At 40.7% G+C, this 20,221-nt stretch overlaps 1 protein-coding gene across 3 annotated transcripts in view; it reads left to right on the top strand.

Annotated features, from left to right (window-relative positions):
• Positions 1-20,221, top strand: part of FOCAD (focadhesin) — a 141,536-nt gene that overhangs the window by 23,329 nt on the left and 97,986 nt on the right. For 2 of the 3 annotated variants that reach the window (XM_074932293.1, XM_074932294.1), the window contains exons 7-12: positions 9-110; positions 2,178-2,382; positions 4,564-4,770; positions 5,204-5,291; positions 5,974-6,176; positions 15,432-15,689. In XM_074932293.1, coding sequence (XP_074788394.1) covers positions 9-110; positions 2,178-2,382; positions 4,564-4,770; positions 5,204-5,291; positions 5,974-6,176; positions 15,432-15,689 — 1,063 coding nt within the window. Of the gene's footprint in view, positions 1-8; positions 111-2,177; positions 2,383-4,563; positions 4,771-5,203; positions 5,292-5,336; positions 5,412-5,973; positions 6,177-15,431; positions 15,690-20,221 lie in introns of those variants that run through there. The other variant, XM_074932295.1, reaches the window with a different exon arrangement.

Below are 20,221 nucleotides of genomic sequence, written 5' to 3'. Positions count from 1 at the left end.
TATTACAGGAACACTCCTCATCCATTACTCAGTGTCCTTGAAAACAGACCTGATTGCTGGCCAGTTCTGCTGCAGCAGATAACAGTATTTTTCCATCAATGTCCAGAGAGGTAAATGAATGAATAACTAAAAAATAGCAGATGTAGATAACTTAATCCTATCAATGTAACTTTTTAAATTGAAGGCAGATGCAATGAAAGATAAAAATTCTGTCTTTTCAAGAAAAATGATAAAATTTAGTGACACAATTTAAAGGTTAGAAATAAAATATTAATAAAATACTAGAATAATACATCAAAAATTAATTTTTATACTTTTTTCTTAACTCTTTTATGCTGTTGTAATTTTTATAGATGTGGAAAAGTAAGTGCAAAATAGCACTTTGGAATTTGTTTTTTTAGTAATAAGTAATTTTGATTATTTGCTTTGTGAAGATTTTGGCTGCTTTGTCAAAAAGGTGACTAGTATGCAGGTATGACTCATCTATACAAAATGGTGAGATCATAAAAGAAAAGCATAGATGATTATAACTCGCAGTAAAGGATGATGTCTCTAAAAACAATATATGCTTCTTTTTTTAAAAAAAATAAAAGGAAAAAAATAATTGGCACAGCCTTATTATAAAATATCTTTAACAGTGACCAAATATCCAAGCTGCTAACAGTTTCAACATTTCTTCATGCTTACCTCCAAGGAACTTGTCCAGTAAAACTCCAGTGTAAGATATCACATGCTGTAGCAGCCTTAAAGCCAGATGTTTTCAGTGGTTTTACACCTATATGTATGATTTTAAGATAAAACTATCTTCTGTCCTCTTTTCCAGAATACTCATACAAGTCCAATAAACTAATACTACAGTGAAGTTGACTTCTGTATTCTGTTGCTATGAGTAAACAAATAAGTTCTTTAATCTCTTAAATTTCTAGTGGGCCTAGACTACATGATCAGCAGTAAGACTGTCAAGCAAAAGTGTGTTTTGTTCAATTGATCAGAGTATTTTTAAAGTACTGTTTGCAGACTTGTTCCTCCACTCAGCTGCTAATTCTGGGATTCATGAAGAGTTCTGTCAGATTTCTGAAAGGGAGAATGAGCTGGATTTTTTGCTGGTGGCTTGTTTTGAATTAAAGCAGGAGATTTAGTTTGCTGGAAAGGAAAATGTCTTAAACTTCCTTTGCTGCTTCTTGTGCAAAGATTTCTGTGGAATAAGGTTCTAGACTGAGAATATAGAATCATATTGGTTGGAAAAGAGCTGTAAGAACACAAGGTCCAACCATTAACCTAACACTACCAAGTCCATCACTAAGCCATGTCCCTAAGTGATGTGAACAAATTTCACACAATGCTGATGTAGATCTATTACTGAATTCTTTGTAAAGCTCTGCATCAGGGCTGAGTCTAGTTTAAAACTGACTTGTAATTTTGATTATGTGTATATTTGTTAATGTATTGATCATTAGCTTTATTTGATTGTTTTAGTAATGTCAAGAACAGCTCGTATTCCTAACATGGTGAAGACAAAAGAATTGTTCTGTGATAAATTTTTTACTGGGAATCCATCTTGGTTAAAGCAGTTCCTGTTTCATTTAATTGTTTAAGATCACTGGGGAAAAACTGGCAAGGAGTGGATGGCTCTTTTTTTTTGCTTTTAATAATAATTTATTAAAAGTATTATTAGTAGTTATTATTACTTACTTTTATGTGTTTTAAAAAGACATTTCTAAATAGTCTTATCCAGATGATACTTCAGAATGGCACAGTGGTGTCTCATGATGTTCAGCAAGGAAAATAATTTTCTTGAATTGTTGAGAAATAAGAAAAGAATAAAAGAAACAAAAAAGAATAAAATTAGGAGTGTCATAATATGTGAGTACATACTAAGTAGTATTCATTTAAAACTATTGAGTCTTTTCACAGTTGCACTTCATCCTTAAATATTGAGTCTTTTCACAATTGCACTTAATTGTATGGTACTATGTAACGTCTCATGACAGTACTTTGTGCTAATGAGTCAAAGGGGTTTTTTGTGAGGTTTAGTAATGGCTTTCATAACACCTTTCTGTTAATTGCATTCTGTAGATTATTTCTGGGAATGTTACATTATTTGGGTTTTCCTTGTTCCTTGTTCGTTAAGTTTTCAGTAGAAAGCAGTCTTGACAAACTTACTTCTTGAACTGCAGGGCACAGAGTTCACGTGTTGCCATAATGACTCCGTTTCTAAGATACCTGTACTGCGAACCATCTCAGTTACGGGAATATGCTGAACTGCGAATGGGTTTACTTAAGATTTTACTTCAGCCTCATGGTCGAAAGGACAGAGAAGCACCCTCTGTGCTGGAATGCCAGATTGTTCAACTTCTGTGTGATTTTATTCCACACCTTCAGGTACAGTTGTTGTCTGACCCCTCCTTTTACAAATAAATGCTATCACCACAATGGTAGTATTATTACTGCCTTTCAAGCATGCAAATATAGCATTCTCTTTCATTTCCTATAGACCTGATTTGTTAGCAGTACAGAAATCTAACTGGCTATTTCTGGTAGAATGTAAAACTTCTTAATTGTTCAAATCTGATAGCCCTGGTAAGGTATAAACTGAAGCAGGTTTACCAAGATTATTTGCTGCTAGTTGCTGCAGTGAACTTGTAGAGATACCCATGAGGGAGAGAATGTTGTTAAATTTTAAGATACTTGTCAAAACCATGCAATTTTCAACTTAACATGGATAATATGAAAATGAAACTATATGAGAAAGATGATTTGAGTACTTACAGATATTCCTTTCTTACTCTTTGTAACAGAGGGATTAGTAGTTCTGAAGACAAAACTTAATCCCTCTGAAATATGAAGTTTTTGAATGTATTTTTAAATTGCACAATGATACTTGCTAGGAGCTAGGGATTTAAACTTTCCCATTTGGTTAGAGGTCTAGGGTGTTGGTTAAGGTTATTAGCTCTGCTTTGCCTCATGTTTTACTGTGACGTTGGTTAAGCTTATTTTTTTGTACCTATGTACCTTTTCCTTACTGTTTAATTTTAGAGTAACATCTTCAGTTTCAAGTATATTCAGTCAGACATGAGGTGCTATGGTATTACCGCCATAGAAAGAGAGGTTGATAATATCAATAATGTAAAGCCAAATAGGCTTGATATGAGGATATCTGGTAGCATCTTCCACCTAAGGAATTTTACTAGTAAAGTCTACTTTCTACTGGTAGCTATTTTTCACAGTCTTTTGGACAAATAATAACTTACACACGTTTGTCTTGGTTCAGATCTGCTCTTTGTGATGACAGATACATGCTGACTTTTTCTAGTCATAGGGACATTTCTGATTTTGTTTGGGTTCTACCTGAACTTCAGTATAATGTTGTGTCCTGAATGTATGACCAAGCTTCTGAGTTGGTGACATTTAGCCATAACAATGGCACTGAGGAAGACTCACAAAATTAGTTACGAACGTTTCTTTCCTTCATGCTAGTTGGCACTTCTTTTTAAACTAGAAATGTGTTCCAGTTTTTTAAACTGAGTTTAATATTTGAATGTTTTTGTCTTGACTGAGATACAGCTTTCACAATAGAAAAGGAAATATTCATTCAAGAAGCCTGTTTGATGGACTGTTTTATAACTTGTCATTCCTTCTCATTCTGTCTCTGATTCTCAGGTTCTTCTTATCCTTCTTTTAAGCTCAGCCTTATTTAATCCTCTGAATCCGCTGAAATGCTTCCTGGTCATTTTGTCTGACAGTTCAACCAAACTGTCAAAAGTACAGCTGACTTTCCTGCTGAAAAATCCAGTGGACATGAGGCTTGTGATTAGAGCAGATTATTCATAGAATTTGTTCCAAGGAACTTAAAATCAGGATGTTATAATTAATGATGGCTCCAGAGTTTGTATCCGAACAGCTGCGTTTATCTGGAACTAGAATTTTCAAGAGTGGAAATGCTTTCATCTAACAGATCAGGATTTTGAGGCAACCTGCTTCTTGATACCTCTTTACTTGGTTTCCAGATATGGAGATAGTGCTTTTGGGTATCACACTTAAGCTTTTAATTTTTGTAGTAGGTAGATTATGTGGTGCTCTAGAAGCAGATAACACAACTGTCTTTCTCTTTTGAGACATATGTTAAAATCTTGGTTACATTACAGAGGAAACATTGTAGGGCAAGAATAGTTACCTGGACATTTACCTGCTATATGAAATCCCCACACATTTTGTTTTATGTTGCTGAGACAACCCTGAGAGCTTCATTAATTTGCTGTTGCTTTTGAGGAAAAGAGATTTTTCTTATCAGCTGCCAAGAAATCTTTTTATTCTCTCATGTTTCTAATTTTGATTCAAAACATTAAATAGCAGTTCATCTCTTGTTTTTTCAGGGAACCTGGATGAGAGTTTCCTCGGTTTAGTTTATAAATGTTTCTTCAAAGTCTTAGTAGTATTTGCAATGGAAAAATTGTAGAGCTGAAGAACTAATTCTAAACTTGGAGAATTCTGTGTAGATAAGAAAGGGAAACTAAACCAGAATGTGTTTTGGCTTTGTTTTATTTTTTAATTACCTCTTTACAGCTTAAAGACTTACCGCAAGTTACAGAAGCCTTGTTTTTTCTGCAAGAGCTATTCCTCAGCCTACTGCGCTATCCTGTATTTTGGAAAGTTCAGTTATCCCAGTTTTGTCTGCAACTATTATGTTTCTGTGAAACGTGTTTAAATGTAACAGGAGAATGCTCATCTTTGATCTCCTTAATAGAGGACAACTATGAGCTCTTAAAAGAGGTAAGAGTTCATGGGAAAAAAAGTTGTATTAAATTTAAACAATGTCATGTTTTAGAGATGTTGATTCATGGCATTCATTTGCAAGTGACCAGTGTTGTTTCAAATCTTCTGATATTTTTTATCTTGGTTGAAGACCTTCAGAAGGCAAAAATTTAACTGGTTCTGTGTATATGAGTTAACCTTTTACCATGGGAATTGGTTTATACTGAGCTAAAATGTTTAAAACAAAGTAACAAATTAAAATTTTGTAGTTTTTCAGTTAAAACACTGTTTTTATACTTCATGTTCTTCACTGCATGTACTGTGTTGCTGTGTGTGCACTCACTATATTTCATGAAGACACTCCTTACAGTTTCGGTTGTAACCCATTTGTACTTTTTAATGTCTTTGAAAAAACAAAAAAACTTGAGCCTCTTTCTTTTTTTGCTTGTAGGTATTTCCTGTGGAACAGTCTATAATTGGGCTAGCGCTTCTACTACTGCAAACCCCAGAAAGTCAGCAGAAGTCTGTCTTGAGTCTAGGTAAAGCTGCTCTTGTGAAAGAGGAATCCACACTCTAAAGACTGTGTCTTTATTTCTTCATATTTATGAAAAGAAGTTCTCCATTCCCTTGAAGTTGGATTAGGTGGTGAAATGGTTTTTGTAAGCACAATTTTTCCTAAATTTAAAAAGTAACATCTGATCTAATGGCAGTGAAGATAAATTGCCCTGCTAACATTGCTACTTTTTCCATGGATGTTACTGTATTCCAAGCTCCCTACTATCTTGGACCTTATCTGTTTCTTTCTGAGTCAACAACACTATATTCTCAGCTGAGATTGATGCATCCTAAATAGTTTCTTTTGACAGATCTTAAGACAGTCATCGCAGTGTTTGGCTGGGCTTTTGACTTAACAGTTTTGGTTAGTGGAGTTACTCCAGTGAAAATGAAGGACTATGCTACATTCCATTATTGTATTTCTTGCTGCCATCAGGTACTTTGCTGTAAACAACAGAAATATATGAGTGTCTGAAAAAAGTTGGAATTTTACCAAAGATCTTTTGCACTTTAACTCTAGTATGCATGTACTGTGATTCTGGGGACTGTTGCTTTGCTTGACCAGACTGTTACATAGAAATGTTTGTGATACGGTTAAAAATACAAATTATATCAGTTCTTTTTCCCCTACGTGATCTTTGTTTTTTCCCACTTTGTCTTAAATAGTGTACAAGCTTCTTTCCTGTTCAGAAACCCAGAACATCTCAACCACAGCCCTTACTTTAGTGATGCCTGTGCTGCAGATCTTATGTTCTACAACAGTTGGGGACTGCTTATCAGAGGATGATTCTGGAACTACCAGGCAGCAGCTGGCTGTAAATCTTTTGGAATTATTACAGGAAGAAGGTGTGAAGGAAAAAAAGGCATTGGTAAAGTTATAAGGTTTTTTTCTTTCTTTTGGGGCAGGTAGGAGATGTATTTAACATTTTTTCTGCATTATGCTTAGGTGCTTGGGAAAGACTCTACATTTGTGAGATTCTTTGTGTAATACTTTGTATGGAAATGCTCAAAAACATGTATCATCCATAAAACTAGACTACTGGTAAAGTGGAAGTGTGTGCTAGATAGTGTTTTACTTAGGAGATGGGATTTTTTTACTTTTAGAAACCATACAGATTAAAGAATCCACTTATATTATTAATCAAGGACTAGAATAGAAAACAAGGTTATGTATGCTTGCTTTGCCTCTTTCAGATTTGGTTATTCTGCTCATCTGTATCCTTTTCCTTAGCATCATAAGTGACTTAGCTACTGTTATTTATCCTTCGGCTGAAGGGAGAGTTATGGAGGACATAAATGTCACTTATCAAATTCCAGCTTGTTATCCTGGATATTTTTATCAGTGCTGTTGTTCTTTTGGTTTTATTTATTTGCTTATGTTCCACCTAGCTGCCCTCCACCCATTTGTCCCATCTGTTCTGAGAACAGGTGACAGAAAATCTCTTTGATCAAGGTGTGCTTAGTACTGTGGAAGCTAATCTCCCTTTCTGCTTTACACCCTTGTTACATGGTGTCAGGAGGGTGGTGATGTGACAGATTGGAGGCAGGAAAGGATGCCAGTTCTGAGTTCCGCCATATCTCCTTGTCGTGTAATCCCTCTCCAACTTCATCTTTCATTTCCACAAATCTTAAGAGGCAAGCCCATTTCACAGAATCATCTCGTTTGGAAAGGACCCTGGAGATCATCTAGTCCAACCGTTCTCCTAGCACAGTTCCCACCTACAGCATATCCTTAAGCTCCAAGTCGACACTACTCTTGAACACCTCCAGGGATGGGGACTCCACCACTGCCCTGGGCAGCCCATTCCAACGCCTAACAACCCCTTCTGGAAAGAAATGCTTCCTAATATCTAGTCTGAACTTTCCCTGGTGCAACTTGAGGCCATTCCCTCTTGTCCTGTCGCTTTCTACTAGGCTAAAGAGGCTCAAACCCAGCTCTCTGAAGCTTCCTTTCAAGTAGTTGTAGAGGGTGATAAGGTCTTCCCTCAGCCTCCTCTTCTCCAGGCTGAACACCCCCAGTTCCCTCAGCCACTCCTCATAGGACATGTGTTCCAGACTCTTAACCAGCTTTGTAGCCATTCTCTGGACATGTTTGAGTAACTATGTCCTTTTTGTAGTGAGGGGCCCAAAACTGAACACAGGAATCAAGATGCGGCCTCACCAGTGCTGAGTACAGGGGTAAAATCCCTTCCCTGTCCCTGCTGGCCACACTAATCCTGATACAAACCAGGATGCCATTGGCCTTCTTGGTCCCCTGGGCACACTGCTAGCTCCTGTTCATCCGGCTGTCAGTCAACACCCTCAGGTCCCTCTCTGACTGGCAGCTCTCCAGCCACTCCTCCCCAAGCCTATAGCGCTGCTGGGGGTTGTTGTGGCCCAAGGGCAGCCCCCGGCATTTGGCCTTATGGAAACTCCTCCAGTTGGCCTCAGCCCATGGCTCCAGCCTGTCCAGGTCTCTCTGCAGAGCCTCCCTACCCTCGAGCACATCAACACTCCCACCCAACTGGGTGTCATCTGCAAACTGACTGAGGGTGCACTCGATCCCCTCATCTAGATCATCAATAAAGATGTTAAACAGAGTGGCCCCAACACCGAGCCCTGGGGGACACCACTCGTGACCGGTCACCAACTGGATTTAACTGCGTTCACCACAACTCTCTGGGCCCGATCATCCAGCCAGTTTTTTACCCAGCAAAGTGTGCGATCGTCCAAGCCGCAAGCAGTCATTTTTGCCAAGAGAATGCTGTGGGAAATGGTGTCAAAAACCTTGCTAAAGTCAAGATAGACAACATCCACAGCCCTTCCCTCATCCAATAAGCAGGTCGCCCTGTCAGAAAAGGAGATGAGGTTTGTCAATCAGGACCTGCCTTTCATAAACCCATGCTGACTGGGCCTGAGCGTCTGGTTGTCCCTCATGTGTTTCATGATGGTGTTTAGGATGAGCTGCTCCATCAGCTTCCCGGGCACCAAAGTCAAGCTGACAGGCCTGTAATTTCCTGGATTATCCTTCCGACCCTTCTTATAGATGGGTGTCACATTGGCCAATTTCCAATCAATTGGGACCTCCCCGGTCAGCCAGGACTGCTGGTAAATGATAGAAAGTGGTCTGGCAAGCACCCCAGCCAGCTCCTTCAGCACTTCTCGGGTGTCTGTATGATGCAGTAGGTCACTGACTGTCTCCTCCTGGATTGCAGGGGGGTCATTCTCCCAGTCTCTGTGTTCTGGCTGTGGAGGCTGGATTTCATCAATACAGCTAATCTTGTTATTAAAGAGTGAGGCAAAGAAGGCATTACATGCCTCAGCCTTCTCCTCATCACTTGTTACCAAATTTCCTCCTGCATCTAGCAGGGGATGGAGACTCTCCCTGGACTTTCTTTTGCTGTTGACATACTTATAGAAACTTTTCTAGTTATCCTTGATTGCAGAGGCCAAATTAATTGCATAGCCTCACAGCCTCTCTGTAATCACTGTGTGTGGCTAGCCCCTTCTTCCAAAAGCTGTAAACTCTCCTTTTCTATCCTGAGTTGCAGCCAAAGCTCCCTGTTCAGCCAGGGTGGTCTTCTCTGGCGTCAGCTTCTCTTAGAACACCTGGGGACCGCCTGCTCCTGTGCCATTAACACTTCCATCTTAAAGAGTTCCCAGCCTTCTTGGGCCCCTATACCCTTCAGGAGAGTCTCCCAGGGGATCCTTTCAAGCACGTGCCTAAACAAGACAAAGTCAGCCCTTCTGAAGTCCAGGATGTCAGTCCTGCTTAGCTTTCTCCTGACCTCTCTAAGAATAGAGAGCTCATGATTGCTGTGCCCTAGTCAGCCTCCAACCTCCACATCGTCCACCAGCCCTTCTCTGTTCACAAAGAGGAGATCCAGCAGGGCACCTTCTCTGGTCAGTTTCCAATTGCGTCAGGAAGTTGTCTCCCACACATTCTAGGAATCTCCGGGACTGGTCTCATTCTGCCGTGTTGTATTTCCAGCAGATGTCTGGGAAGTTATAGTCACCCACAAGAACAAGGGCAAGCGATCGTGAGATTTCACCTAAGTGCCTGTAAAATATCTTGTCCATCTCTCTGTCCTGGCTGGGTGGTCTATAGTAGACTCCTACTATAACATCTGCCCTGTTGGCCTTCCCCCTGATTCTAATGCAAAGACACTCAACCCTGTCTTCACTACACCTGTGCTCGAAGCAATTGTAACAGTCCCTAACATACAGCGCCACCCCACCACCTCTCCTTCCCTGTCTGTCCCTCCTAAAGAGCTTGTACCCATCAACTGGCACACTCCAGTCATGGGAGACATCCCACCATGTTTCTATAATAGCAACAACATCGTAATTTTCCCGTTTCATCACGGCTACAAGCTTCTCCTGTTTGGTACCCATGCTGTGTCCACTGGTATACATGCACTTCAGATGGGCCGATGTTTTGCCCTTTTCCCCCTTCAAATCAAATGTCAGTGAGCCCAGCTAACTCCTGCCCCAAAATCCCCTTCTCTCTCCAGGACAGGTGCATCCCGTCTGATGTCAAAAGATCAGGTGCCCTCTATACCAACCCGTGATTGAAGAATCCAAAGCCCTGATGGTAACACCAGTCTTGGAGCCATCCATTCATCTGCTGAATTCTCCTGTAATCTTCCTCATCCATCCCCCCAACCAAAGGGTTGGAGGAGAACACAGTTTGTGGCCCCGACCCTTAAGCAGTTTTCCGAAGGACCCGAAGTCTCTCTTCATTGCTTTAGGCCTTCTCCTGGTGATGTCATCACTACCTACCTGAAAAACCAGGAGAGGGTAGTAATCCTTCAGTCTCACTAGGTTAGGGAGTGTTGCTGTGAGGTCCTTGATGCGGGCCCCAGGGAGGCAGCAGACTTCCCTATGAAGCGGGTCTGGTCTGCATATGGGGCCTTCGACACCCCTCAGAGTGGAGTCACCCACTACAGTGACTCTTCTGGGGTTCTTTTCAGAGCCGGTTTTAATACCTGGTCTGAAGTGACCTGGCCTTGGTGGACCTTGGTCTTCTTCGTTTGTCTCATTTTCTTCCTCCTTCTTTTCTTTGTTCAAAAGTTCCAGGGCCCCGAATCTATTGTGAAGGGGCACCATGGAGGGTGAGGGAGGTGTGGAGAGGATTTTCCTGCCTCCCCGAGCAGGGACCTGTTTCCAGCTCCCTCGTCTCTTAGGGCCCCTCCTTCTGCCTGATAGCAAGAGGATGAGGGATTACCTGCATCGTTTGGAACTTCCATTAGCTCCTGTTGCTTCAGGGGTGCTGGGGTGTTACTCCACCAGTCAATTTCCCTTTCACACTCCCTAATACTTCTTAATCTCTCAACCTCTTCTTTGAGTTCCGCACCAGGCTGAGCAGGTCATCCAGCTGATGGCAGCGCACACAGGTGCTGTCCCTGCTGCCCTCCGGCAGGACCGACAGGTTCAGACACTCCCTGCAGCCCGAGACCTGAACCTCTGTATGTTTGCGTGGCAGCTCTGTCTGAGTCGCCACATTCTTTCTGTCGGTGATTTTGATGCAAGTGGAGACCATAGTTCAGTCTACTCGTGGAGGACCGTAAAGGGGCTAGCTTGGATAAGTTCAGGAACCCGGAGAGCATCTGCGCCCTGTCTGCTCGCCTTGCCTGAGTGAACTGCCGTGCAAACTTGTACTCCATTTGTACTCGTAGTGAAAGATAACTGTTTTAAAGTTCAGTAAAGCCTCCACTCTTTATTCTGTTCTGAAAGAATAGTCTGTGGGGTGGCTTTAAGTGTAGAAGGCTGCTCACTTCCTCTTAATGGGACTTTCTAGGTGGCAGCCTGTACAGATGTCACTGAAAGTTTGTTTCAGAGAGAGATGTTCCAGGTACTTCATTCCTCTGTGCTCTCTGTCACCAGCCCATCTGTTTTGTTTTCTGTGGTGTTGTAGAAACTAGTTAAATGTCTTACAACATGAGTGGGTTACTGCAGGACACAGATTACAGTACACTGTATAACGCTGGTTTCTTGTAACAGAACTTTGTTGTACTGATTCTGCTATTCTTGTCGCTTCACAAAGCATGTGAAAGCTTTTCTCTTAAGGGCTTCAATAGTTTGTGATGACAGTAGCTTTTTCTGTTAACCATATTAAACTGAAAAGACACATTTTGGTGGGAATTCTTTAACAGTCATTTCACTTCTGTCTCACAGATAGACATGCTTGTGGCATTCATAGCAGATAGCATGGTAGATCTTTAGTAATACATGTTTAGCAGTGAGAATGGGAAGACAGACACTCATTTTGCCTTGTTATTGTTTGTAAAAATTATGCCAATAACCTTTGGTTCTCAACTGAAACATTAAAAAATGTAGAATTTCCATGTAATGTTCCCATACGTTTAGTCCATTTGTGTTGTAGGATCAGATTAGTACTAACAGAATACAATCTTTAATGAATTCTCCTTACTTAGACTTTCTTCCCGCTGGAAATGGACATGAAAAGAGGTAGGAATAGAAAGCAAGTGTTGTCCACACTGAGCAAGCTTTGAATAAGAGTATTTAAAAGTAAACATAAGTTATGATACGTTTTTTTTAGAATCGCAGAACAGCCCAGGTTGGAAGGGACCTCAAAAGATCATCTGGTCCAGCCTTTCACGGGAAAGAGAACCTAGATGAGATTATCTAGCAACTTGTCTGATCACATCTTGAAAACCTCCAGTGATGGGGGACTCCAACATGTCCCTGGAGAGGTTGTTCCATGAGTGACTGTTTTCACTGTAAAAAATGTCTTTCTTATATCAAGATGAAACCTCTCTCAGTGCAATTTGTACCTTGTCCTATCCATGTGGCTGCTAGTGAAGAGGAAGGTTCTGTTCTCCTAGTAGCTGCCTTTCAAGTACTGGAAAACTGGTGACATCCCCCTTGAGTCTTCTCTTCTCCAGGATGAAAAGACCTAACTTATAGGGCAGGTTGTCCAACACTTTGATTATCTTCATGGCTCTCCTTTGGACCCTCTCCAGTCTGTCCATGTCTTTTGAACTGTGGGGCCCAGAACTGGACCCCATACTCCAAGTGCAGCCTGACAAGCGCTGAGTAAAGTAGGATGATCACGTCTCTGTCTCTGCTAGTAGTGTTCCTAAAGATGCAGTTTGAGATCCAATTTGTCTTTGCTGCAGTGGTGCACTTCTCATTCATGTTCAGCTTGTTGTCCACCAGGACCTCCAGGTCCCTCTCAGCAAGGCTGCTCCCCTGTCACAGAAATCGTAGGCTGTACTGGGTTCCTTGGTTATGCAGGATTTTCACTTGTCTTTGTTGAACTTCATACAGTTCTTTCTTGCTTACTCCTCCAGCCTGTCCCAGTCTCTCTGAAAGATGACTCTCCCTTCTGATGGGTCCACCTCACCAGCCAGTTTAGTGTCATCAACAAACATGGTGAGAGTGCTTTCAGTCCCGTTGTCCAGATCATTTATGAAAATGTTGAACAGTGTGGGGCCCAGCGTTGCTCCCTGGGGGACCCCACTTGTGACAGGCTGCCAGCCTCAGTAATCACTGAGTAACCACTGATCACCACTTTCTGAGCGCAGCCTGTGAGACAACTTCCTGACATCTCACAGACCACCCATCCAATCTGTATCTTGACAGTCTGACCAGAAGAAGGCTGTGGGAAACAGTGTTGAACTCTTTGCTGAAGTCCAGGTAAGCAACATCCACTGCTCTCTCCATGCAGACAGAAGTTACTTTGTAGTAGAAGGTGATCAGGTTAGTCTGGCACAATTTTCCTGTGGTAACTCTGTGGTTGGAAAAATCCAGCACCTGCTTAATTTGGTTTGTAACAGTTACTAGGAGGACTCTTCCACCACTTTCCCAGGGATTGAAGTAAGGATAATGGCCCTGTAGTTTTCCTGGCCCTCCTTTGGGCCATTCTTGTAGATGAGTATGAGAACTGCCCTCTTTCAGTCATCAGGGATGCCCCCTGATCTCCACAACTTTTCAGAGATAACAGACAGTGGTCTAACTATGTCAACCACTTCTGTGAACGCCCTGGTGTGGATTCCCTCAGGGCCTATCAATTTATGTGGGTTGAGCTCTTGCAGAGGGCCACTGCTGATGGGTCAACACGTGTTGTAGCAGCAGTGATTTGGGGTCCAGCTACAGCAGTAGAGACAGAGGAAAGGAGGCTTTGAGAACCTCTGCCTTGTCAGCATTATTAATAATTCGTTTCCCTGCACTGTTTAGTAATGGACCTGTGCCTTCCCTGTGTTCCTATTACTGCTCACACATCTGAAGAACCCTTTCTTCTTCTTGATGTCCCTGTCCAATTTCAGTTGTGGCAGAGCCTTAACCTTCCTGTCTGCATCTCTGCATGCTCTAGCAAGGTTCTTGTGGCCCTTAATGGATATGTGGCTGCCTTTTGATAGCTGGTATGTTTCTTTTGTGCTTTTAACTGCACTCAAAAGCTATGTTTTCTTCAGTAGCTCAGTGGCTTTTTTTTTTTTTTTTTTTGGCAGTGATGGTAATAGGGAACTGTTCTACTTGTAGCCCTAAGATTTTGAAAAATGTTAGGATGTGACTAACCTGCATTCTGCTTTGCCATTGAGGGATTTTATATTTATCTTTCAGTGTTGGTAGGGTGAAATTTTCTACCTAACCTGCTCGAATGGGGTATAGCATTAAAGTAGAAATACAGTGATAGCTTATTTTCATGCAGCTGAAATAAAGGTTAAGGGAGCAAGTACGGTTGTATAGCAAAACCTTTGGGAAAGTAGTGTGGAATGGGGAATACTAATGTAATATTTCAAGCTCTACCAATTTTTGTCAGTCTTTTCTGGGCATTTAAAAAACCAAACCAAAAACCACAAAAAACCCCCCAAAACCCTGTAATAGTCTGATCTTGATTTCAAGTTCTACAATCTTATAGGTGCAGACAACTAAACAGCACAGCTCACAGATCCTGAAGCTCTTCTTAGCCCACTGTATTTTATTGGATAAAGTTTAAATACCTTTATCAATAAATGGCAGTTTCACACTGTATCGAGAAGAGGTATTTGGCTTCAGGTGATCTTAACAGCTGGAGAGGTGGCATTCTGTGCTGAATTCTTTACACACAGTTAACTGTAATGCTTAAGTAATGGAATAAGCTAATTTTAATGTTATTTTATAAAGGTTGTTTAAAGTACAGAGGCATTCTACCATCCATTAGCCAAAATAAGTTTACATTATATTGAACGGTGTGATTAAAATGAAATTCTGCAGTTTTACGGAGAACAGTTTTTGCCATTCAAAATCGCTTTTTCCCATTTTATTTAAAGGTGAGTAGGCCCCGCCCTGCTGGAGTCAGAATTCAATTTGTAATGTTCATTTGGAGACTTTTTCAAATTTCTTGACCTGATTTTTATATAAATGTTCTTCATGTAATTACTGCCTACCAACTACTATCTTGATAATGGAAAGATGTTTCTGAGAACGTTGCGTTTTCTAAGGAACCAAAGAATTAGGATAGAGATGGTTTGTCTTGGATTAAGCTTTTCTGTTGCAATGAAAATTTTGAACTTTCACATTAATTTTCAAAAACCTTAATATATATATACTTTTACATATATTAAAACCTGAGTTAGGAGGATTCCTCATTTGTATTTTACTACTTTTCTGCTTCTGAATGTTACCTTCTATGACTGCATCTGTACAACATTTTGTTCTGAAAAGTAAAACAGTTAAAAAAAAAGTTGGATTAACTTAAACTATGGTGTTTTATTATGTAATATCAAAAGCTAAGATAATTTCCTTATAATAATGTAGATCATCCTTAATGCTTTCATGATGCACCTGTTAAGTGTCAGGAATGGAAGCTTTTAATGTACTCCAGTTCTATTGTGTCCATTTTAGTAAAGAAGTAGCACTGCAGTTACCAGCAAGAACTGGAATGGTGGATGCCAAATAAAGAAGGCACTCCTGTATAGGGAGTTAGCAACCCATTCAGATATCCTTAGTGCAAGAATTCACGTAAAGGATTGTGAAGAAATGTATTGCAATTTATTCTTTACACTTATTTCATAAAGCCCCTAAAAAAGAGATTTGTTTTGGATGACAGAACTGAATTATTATAGTTATGTTTTTTCTTTGTTCTTTCATGGTACCTCATTTGTTTGATTGATAGTTTTGTTTGTTTCTCTTGTTTTCAGGTGTCTTGCAAACTCCTTTTCCCCATAACCAGCTCTTACAGCTCATTGTATACAACCTGGAAGATCATAGAGCTCATGAAAGAGAAGTCTGCAGTTACTAACTGGTTGTCTTCAGTGAAATCACTGCTACCTGTTACAACTCAAGTCCCTGCCCATGTTTTTCTTCTGCTGGCTTATTTACTGTTCCAAGAAAATGGAGACAGTCTTTGTGATGTACTCCAGACTACTACGGAAATAGCCAAGGCTGATTGTTCTCAGGTGAAAACATACTGTTGGTGGATTTTGTTACAGGAATTGGGCTGGGTTCTGCAGCCAGAGAGAGGCAAGGCTGCCACAGCTCTGTGACCCCAGATCCAACAAGCAGCAAGACTGCCTATATTCCCAGTAGGTACATGCACTTGCAGCGCACACATGCACCGCATACCTGTGCTTATTTGTGTATAACACAGAGACACAGAGCACTCACAAGAAAGCAAAACAGCACCAGAGGCTCTGTCCTGCTCCACTGTCTGGCTGAGCAGTATGGAGGTCTCCTATGAAGACAAACAGACAAGAGTTTTTCAGCCTAGAGAAAAGAAGGCTCGAGGGAGTCCGTATTGCAGCCTTCCAGTACCTAAAGCAGACCAAGAAAGCTGGAGAGGGCATGTAGTGATAAAGACAAGGGGTAATGGCATTAAACTTAAAGAGAGTAGATTCACATTAGATGTAAGGAAGAAATGCTTTTCTGTGAGGGTGGTGAGACACTGGCACAGGTTGCCCAGAGAAGCTGTGGCTGCCCCCTCCCTGGCAGTGTTCAAAGCCAGGTTGGACGGGGCTTTGGGCAACCTCGGCTACTGGAAGGTGTCCCTGCCCATGTCAAGGGAGTTGGAGCTAGATGATCTTTAAGGTCCCTTCCAACTCAAACCATTCTGTAAATATATGTACACTGTATGGATATATACAGTATGGATTCCTCCAGCAATGGGCATAGACAGTCATTGTGCATGGTATCCTGGGTCTCAGTTTCAGCAGTTGCGAGCATCTGCACATACAGGCCCCTGAGGCCACAGCTCTGCTGCAGCTGCTGGTGCAGCCTGCCCACCATCCTGCAGAGACACACACACCTGTACATGCAGCCCAGTGCCCTGCTGTCTGGGACTACCTGGCCCCCAAGTAGGCAGCCCCACTGTGGTCTCACCCTTAGACACATACATATGCATGCACACACATATATCCCAAGATGGCTGGAACTCACCTTTTCTGTGTCACTTAGAGCAAGATATGTATTATGTCTCTCTTTTGGTATATTTTTTTAGTTGTTTAGGCTTAGGAGAAAAGACTAGTTTATTTGTTATTAAGCTGCAGAAGTTTTTAAACCAGGTGACAGCTTCATCTCTTGTGGTTTGTCTGCTGTTAACCTTTTATGTCTCTTTTCAAGTCTCTTTCAGACTGGCTTTTTGTTTTCTTGTTTTCTTGTATGGGTGTGTTTCATAATGCACTCAAATTGATACAGACTTGGGAGCATGTGATTTCTTAAAAATTTTTTTCTCAGTTTGAATTTTTTGCATTTTATTGTTTTTCTAGCATTATATTCAATTGTACTTTTGCATTGTAATTAGGTTTTGTGGGGATTAGTTATTTTATATTTCTAGGCTTAAATGATGCTAGTTCCAGGGTTTTTGGTTTTTGTCTTTAGACACTTGAAATTTGTTAACCTCTGTATTAAAGATAAGGGTTTGGGTTTTCGGTGGTGTGCGGAAAATGTAATTTTGACCTCTTCAGACCCACAGTAACAACTTGAAAAGTCCAGTTTTCAGTCTGGAGAAGACTGTAGGGTTTTGCTATAGGATTACTGGTCAGGACTGCGAGTGTTATGTGGGCATGGAAGAACATACAGAATCTGTTAATTTACGTGAAGTATAAGATTAGTTCTCTGAAAAAAAGAGAGAAATGTATTATTTAAATTTTGGCCAAACCAAGTATAGTTGGGTTTCCAAGACATGTGTAAGCTCCAAACACATTTAACTCATTGTTTTCTTCACTACATCTTGAGGAAATAGACACATAAAATACTTTGGAGGGAGGAATGAAAAAGGGAAGGTTTCACTGGTCTTAAAAGGATTTTTCATTGTGGCATCTGTAGCATAATACTTTTTTTTTTCCTCTGGAAGAATCATAGAATAGTTTGTGTTGGAAAGAACCTTTAACGGTTATCTAATCCAACCCCCCTGCAATCAGTAGAGACATTCTTGCCTAGATCAGGCTGCTCAAAGCCTCGTCCAACCAGACCTTGAATGTTTCCAGGGATGACACAACTACCGCCTCTCTGAGCAGCCTGTTCCAGTGCCTCACGACCCTTATCTTAAAAAATTTCTTCCTTTTATCTAGTCTGAATCTACCCTCTTTTAGTTTAAAACCACCACCCCTTATCTAATCACTACAGGCCCTACTAAAAAGCCTGTCCCCATCTTTCTTATAAGCCCTGTTCCCTTGAGCCCTCTCTTCTCCAGGCTAAACAACCCGAACTCAGCCTGTCCTCATAAGGGCAGTGTTCCAGCCCTCTGATTGTTTTTGTGGCCCTCCTCTGGACCTCCTCTAACAGATCCATGCCTTGCCTGTACTGAGGACTCCAGAGCTGGGCACAGTGTTCAGGTGGGGTCTTGCCAGAGTGGAGTAGATATGGATGTAGCGTACTGGGAAAAGGTATAAAAGTAAAAAGAAAATTGCAAGCTAAACTCAAGGGTCCAGCCAACTGGAGCTCTCTGCAGCACTTCTGTAGCATGCTTCAAACCACAAATAGACATCAGTTGAATTGAAAAAAGTTAGTAGGCAGTTTGTTTTTATAGTATATCCATGCCTGTATGTGAATTAAATAGGGAAGTGTCATGCTTTGGTCATTTTTAGTAATTTGAAGTTCCCAGTTTGTCCTGAGCATGCTGCTATCATTTTAGTGAATATGCAGGTCGTGTCAGATTCAAGATAACAGTTGTTTTAGGAAGGACCTACAAAGCTACACAGCTTATTTACAGTTCAAAATAAGAACAGCGTCTAGTTCCTAGATAGTTGTTTTTGAGTATTTGTTCAGGGTCCTTGGTGTACTCCTTGAATTGTGTGTAGAAGAGCTACTTGGGGTTGTTACTAAGTCTGATGTCGGTGGAAGTACTGAGCTGCTAGAAGTTAGAACTACTCACCAAAGTTAGGCATCTGGTGAAAATGAGCAAAATTAAGTGCTATTTGTTCTTTTCAGGATTTCCATTTTTTGTTCACTTAATGGTTCTTTCTTATTTTCTTAGAATGGCCCTTATTTTCTTGCATATGGATGAATTATTTCTCTTAAACTACAGACTTAAAATCCTTCCATTCTATTATAGCCTTGTACCTCTTCCAGAGGATGGTTAAATAACACAAAAAAGGGAAAAATTAAAAAGCAGAAAAAAAGCATAACAAAACATGCGAGCAAGTCAGAACCTCGCAGTACTCTTCTCATAGCTGTGGACAGCTGTAGCAAGAGGGCACTTGAAGCTGCTTTTGCTGCTTCATGCAGTGTTTGGCTTCGTTTTAATATGTCATCTGCTTCTTGTCACTCAGTTTACCTTAAGATACCAATGCTGTGTGTTGTTTAAAGCCTTGTAGAGAAAAAATACCGGATCACAAAGGCTCTGCTGATCTGTGGCAAGGAGAAATAAATATATTGCACTAATAAGAGTTCATAGGTTACTTATCTTGACATGGTAGAACTCTAAACAACTGATGCTAGGAGAGCTATTTACCAGATGGTGGTGGTATTGCTGCTGATTATCAGGTGCAATGGCATGCTCTAATATTTTTGAATGAGCATGGTTTAGAGTTCATTCAGTAAGTTGTTACTTAGCTGTTTTGAAAGCAGTGGAAGCCTTGAACTTTTTTGAAGCTTTTCTTAACAAGCGGCTTTATGCCTTGTTAGAATATCAACACCACCACCCCCAACACACACACACCATTTTCTTTGTTGAAAGGTAAAGGAAACCATAGATTTGACTATTGTTTCTAAAAGTGCAGGTTAGTCTTCTGAAATCAGGGTATAGCTTTACCTTAGTCATCCAATTCACAGCTAGAAAAAGGTTTTCTGCCTTACTAACAATGCTAATGTTTCTGTTAAGTGTTTCATTCATGAGTTTATCATCATCAGAGGTCTGGAGTTTTGGATTATATGTACTATAATGGATTGGAGGGGACAGCATTGTATGAAGTAGATCACCAGTTAAGACAGGGTGGTTTTTTTGGACCAACTGTAACAAGCCTTACTGCATGCTATTTTAACCCCTGCTAAAAGGTTAACTTACTGTGCTGGGTTCAAGCATCAAGTATTAGATGCATGAAGTATTGAACATATTCTTTAAGTACAAGTTGGAAAACTGGTATAAAAGTAAGCAGTCTCAGTATTTTATCTTCAGGAAATAGAAAAGAATCCTTCAATAAGCAGGCATGTTAAGAATAGGGTGCTATTGCTGGAAAGTAACACTTCATTTCTTACATGCTATTTAGAGCACTGGTTGAGAGGAAAGGTGGGGTGCTAATCAATGACAAGGGTAAGAATGTAAAATTTACAGCTAATAAAAATTGAGCTGACCATGACAATGTGATCCTAAGCCAGCGGTCAGAAATCAGTCTTCCAGATGTGTTTTCTCTTGTAACTGCAAGAGGCAGGCTTTTGGGGGAAGATGCAAAGCTTTAAGGTAGCCTATAGATCCTTTGTTTACCTTGATTTTTTTTTTTTTCAATGTAGCTATTAAAACTTCATTTTCTCACTTTAAATGGGAGGCACTTAATCA

Source organism: Athene noctua, chromosome Z (genome assembly GCF_965140245.1).
Source record: "Athene noctua chromosome Z, bAthNoc1.hap1.1, whole genome shotgun sequence".
Taxonomy (NCBI): domain Eukaryota; kingdom Metazoa; phylum Chordata; class Aves; order Strigiformes; family Strigidae; genus Athene; species Athene noctua.
The sequence above is the reverse complement of the archived record's forward strand: the minus strand, read 5'-3'. Positions and strand labels throughout refer to the sequence as shown.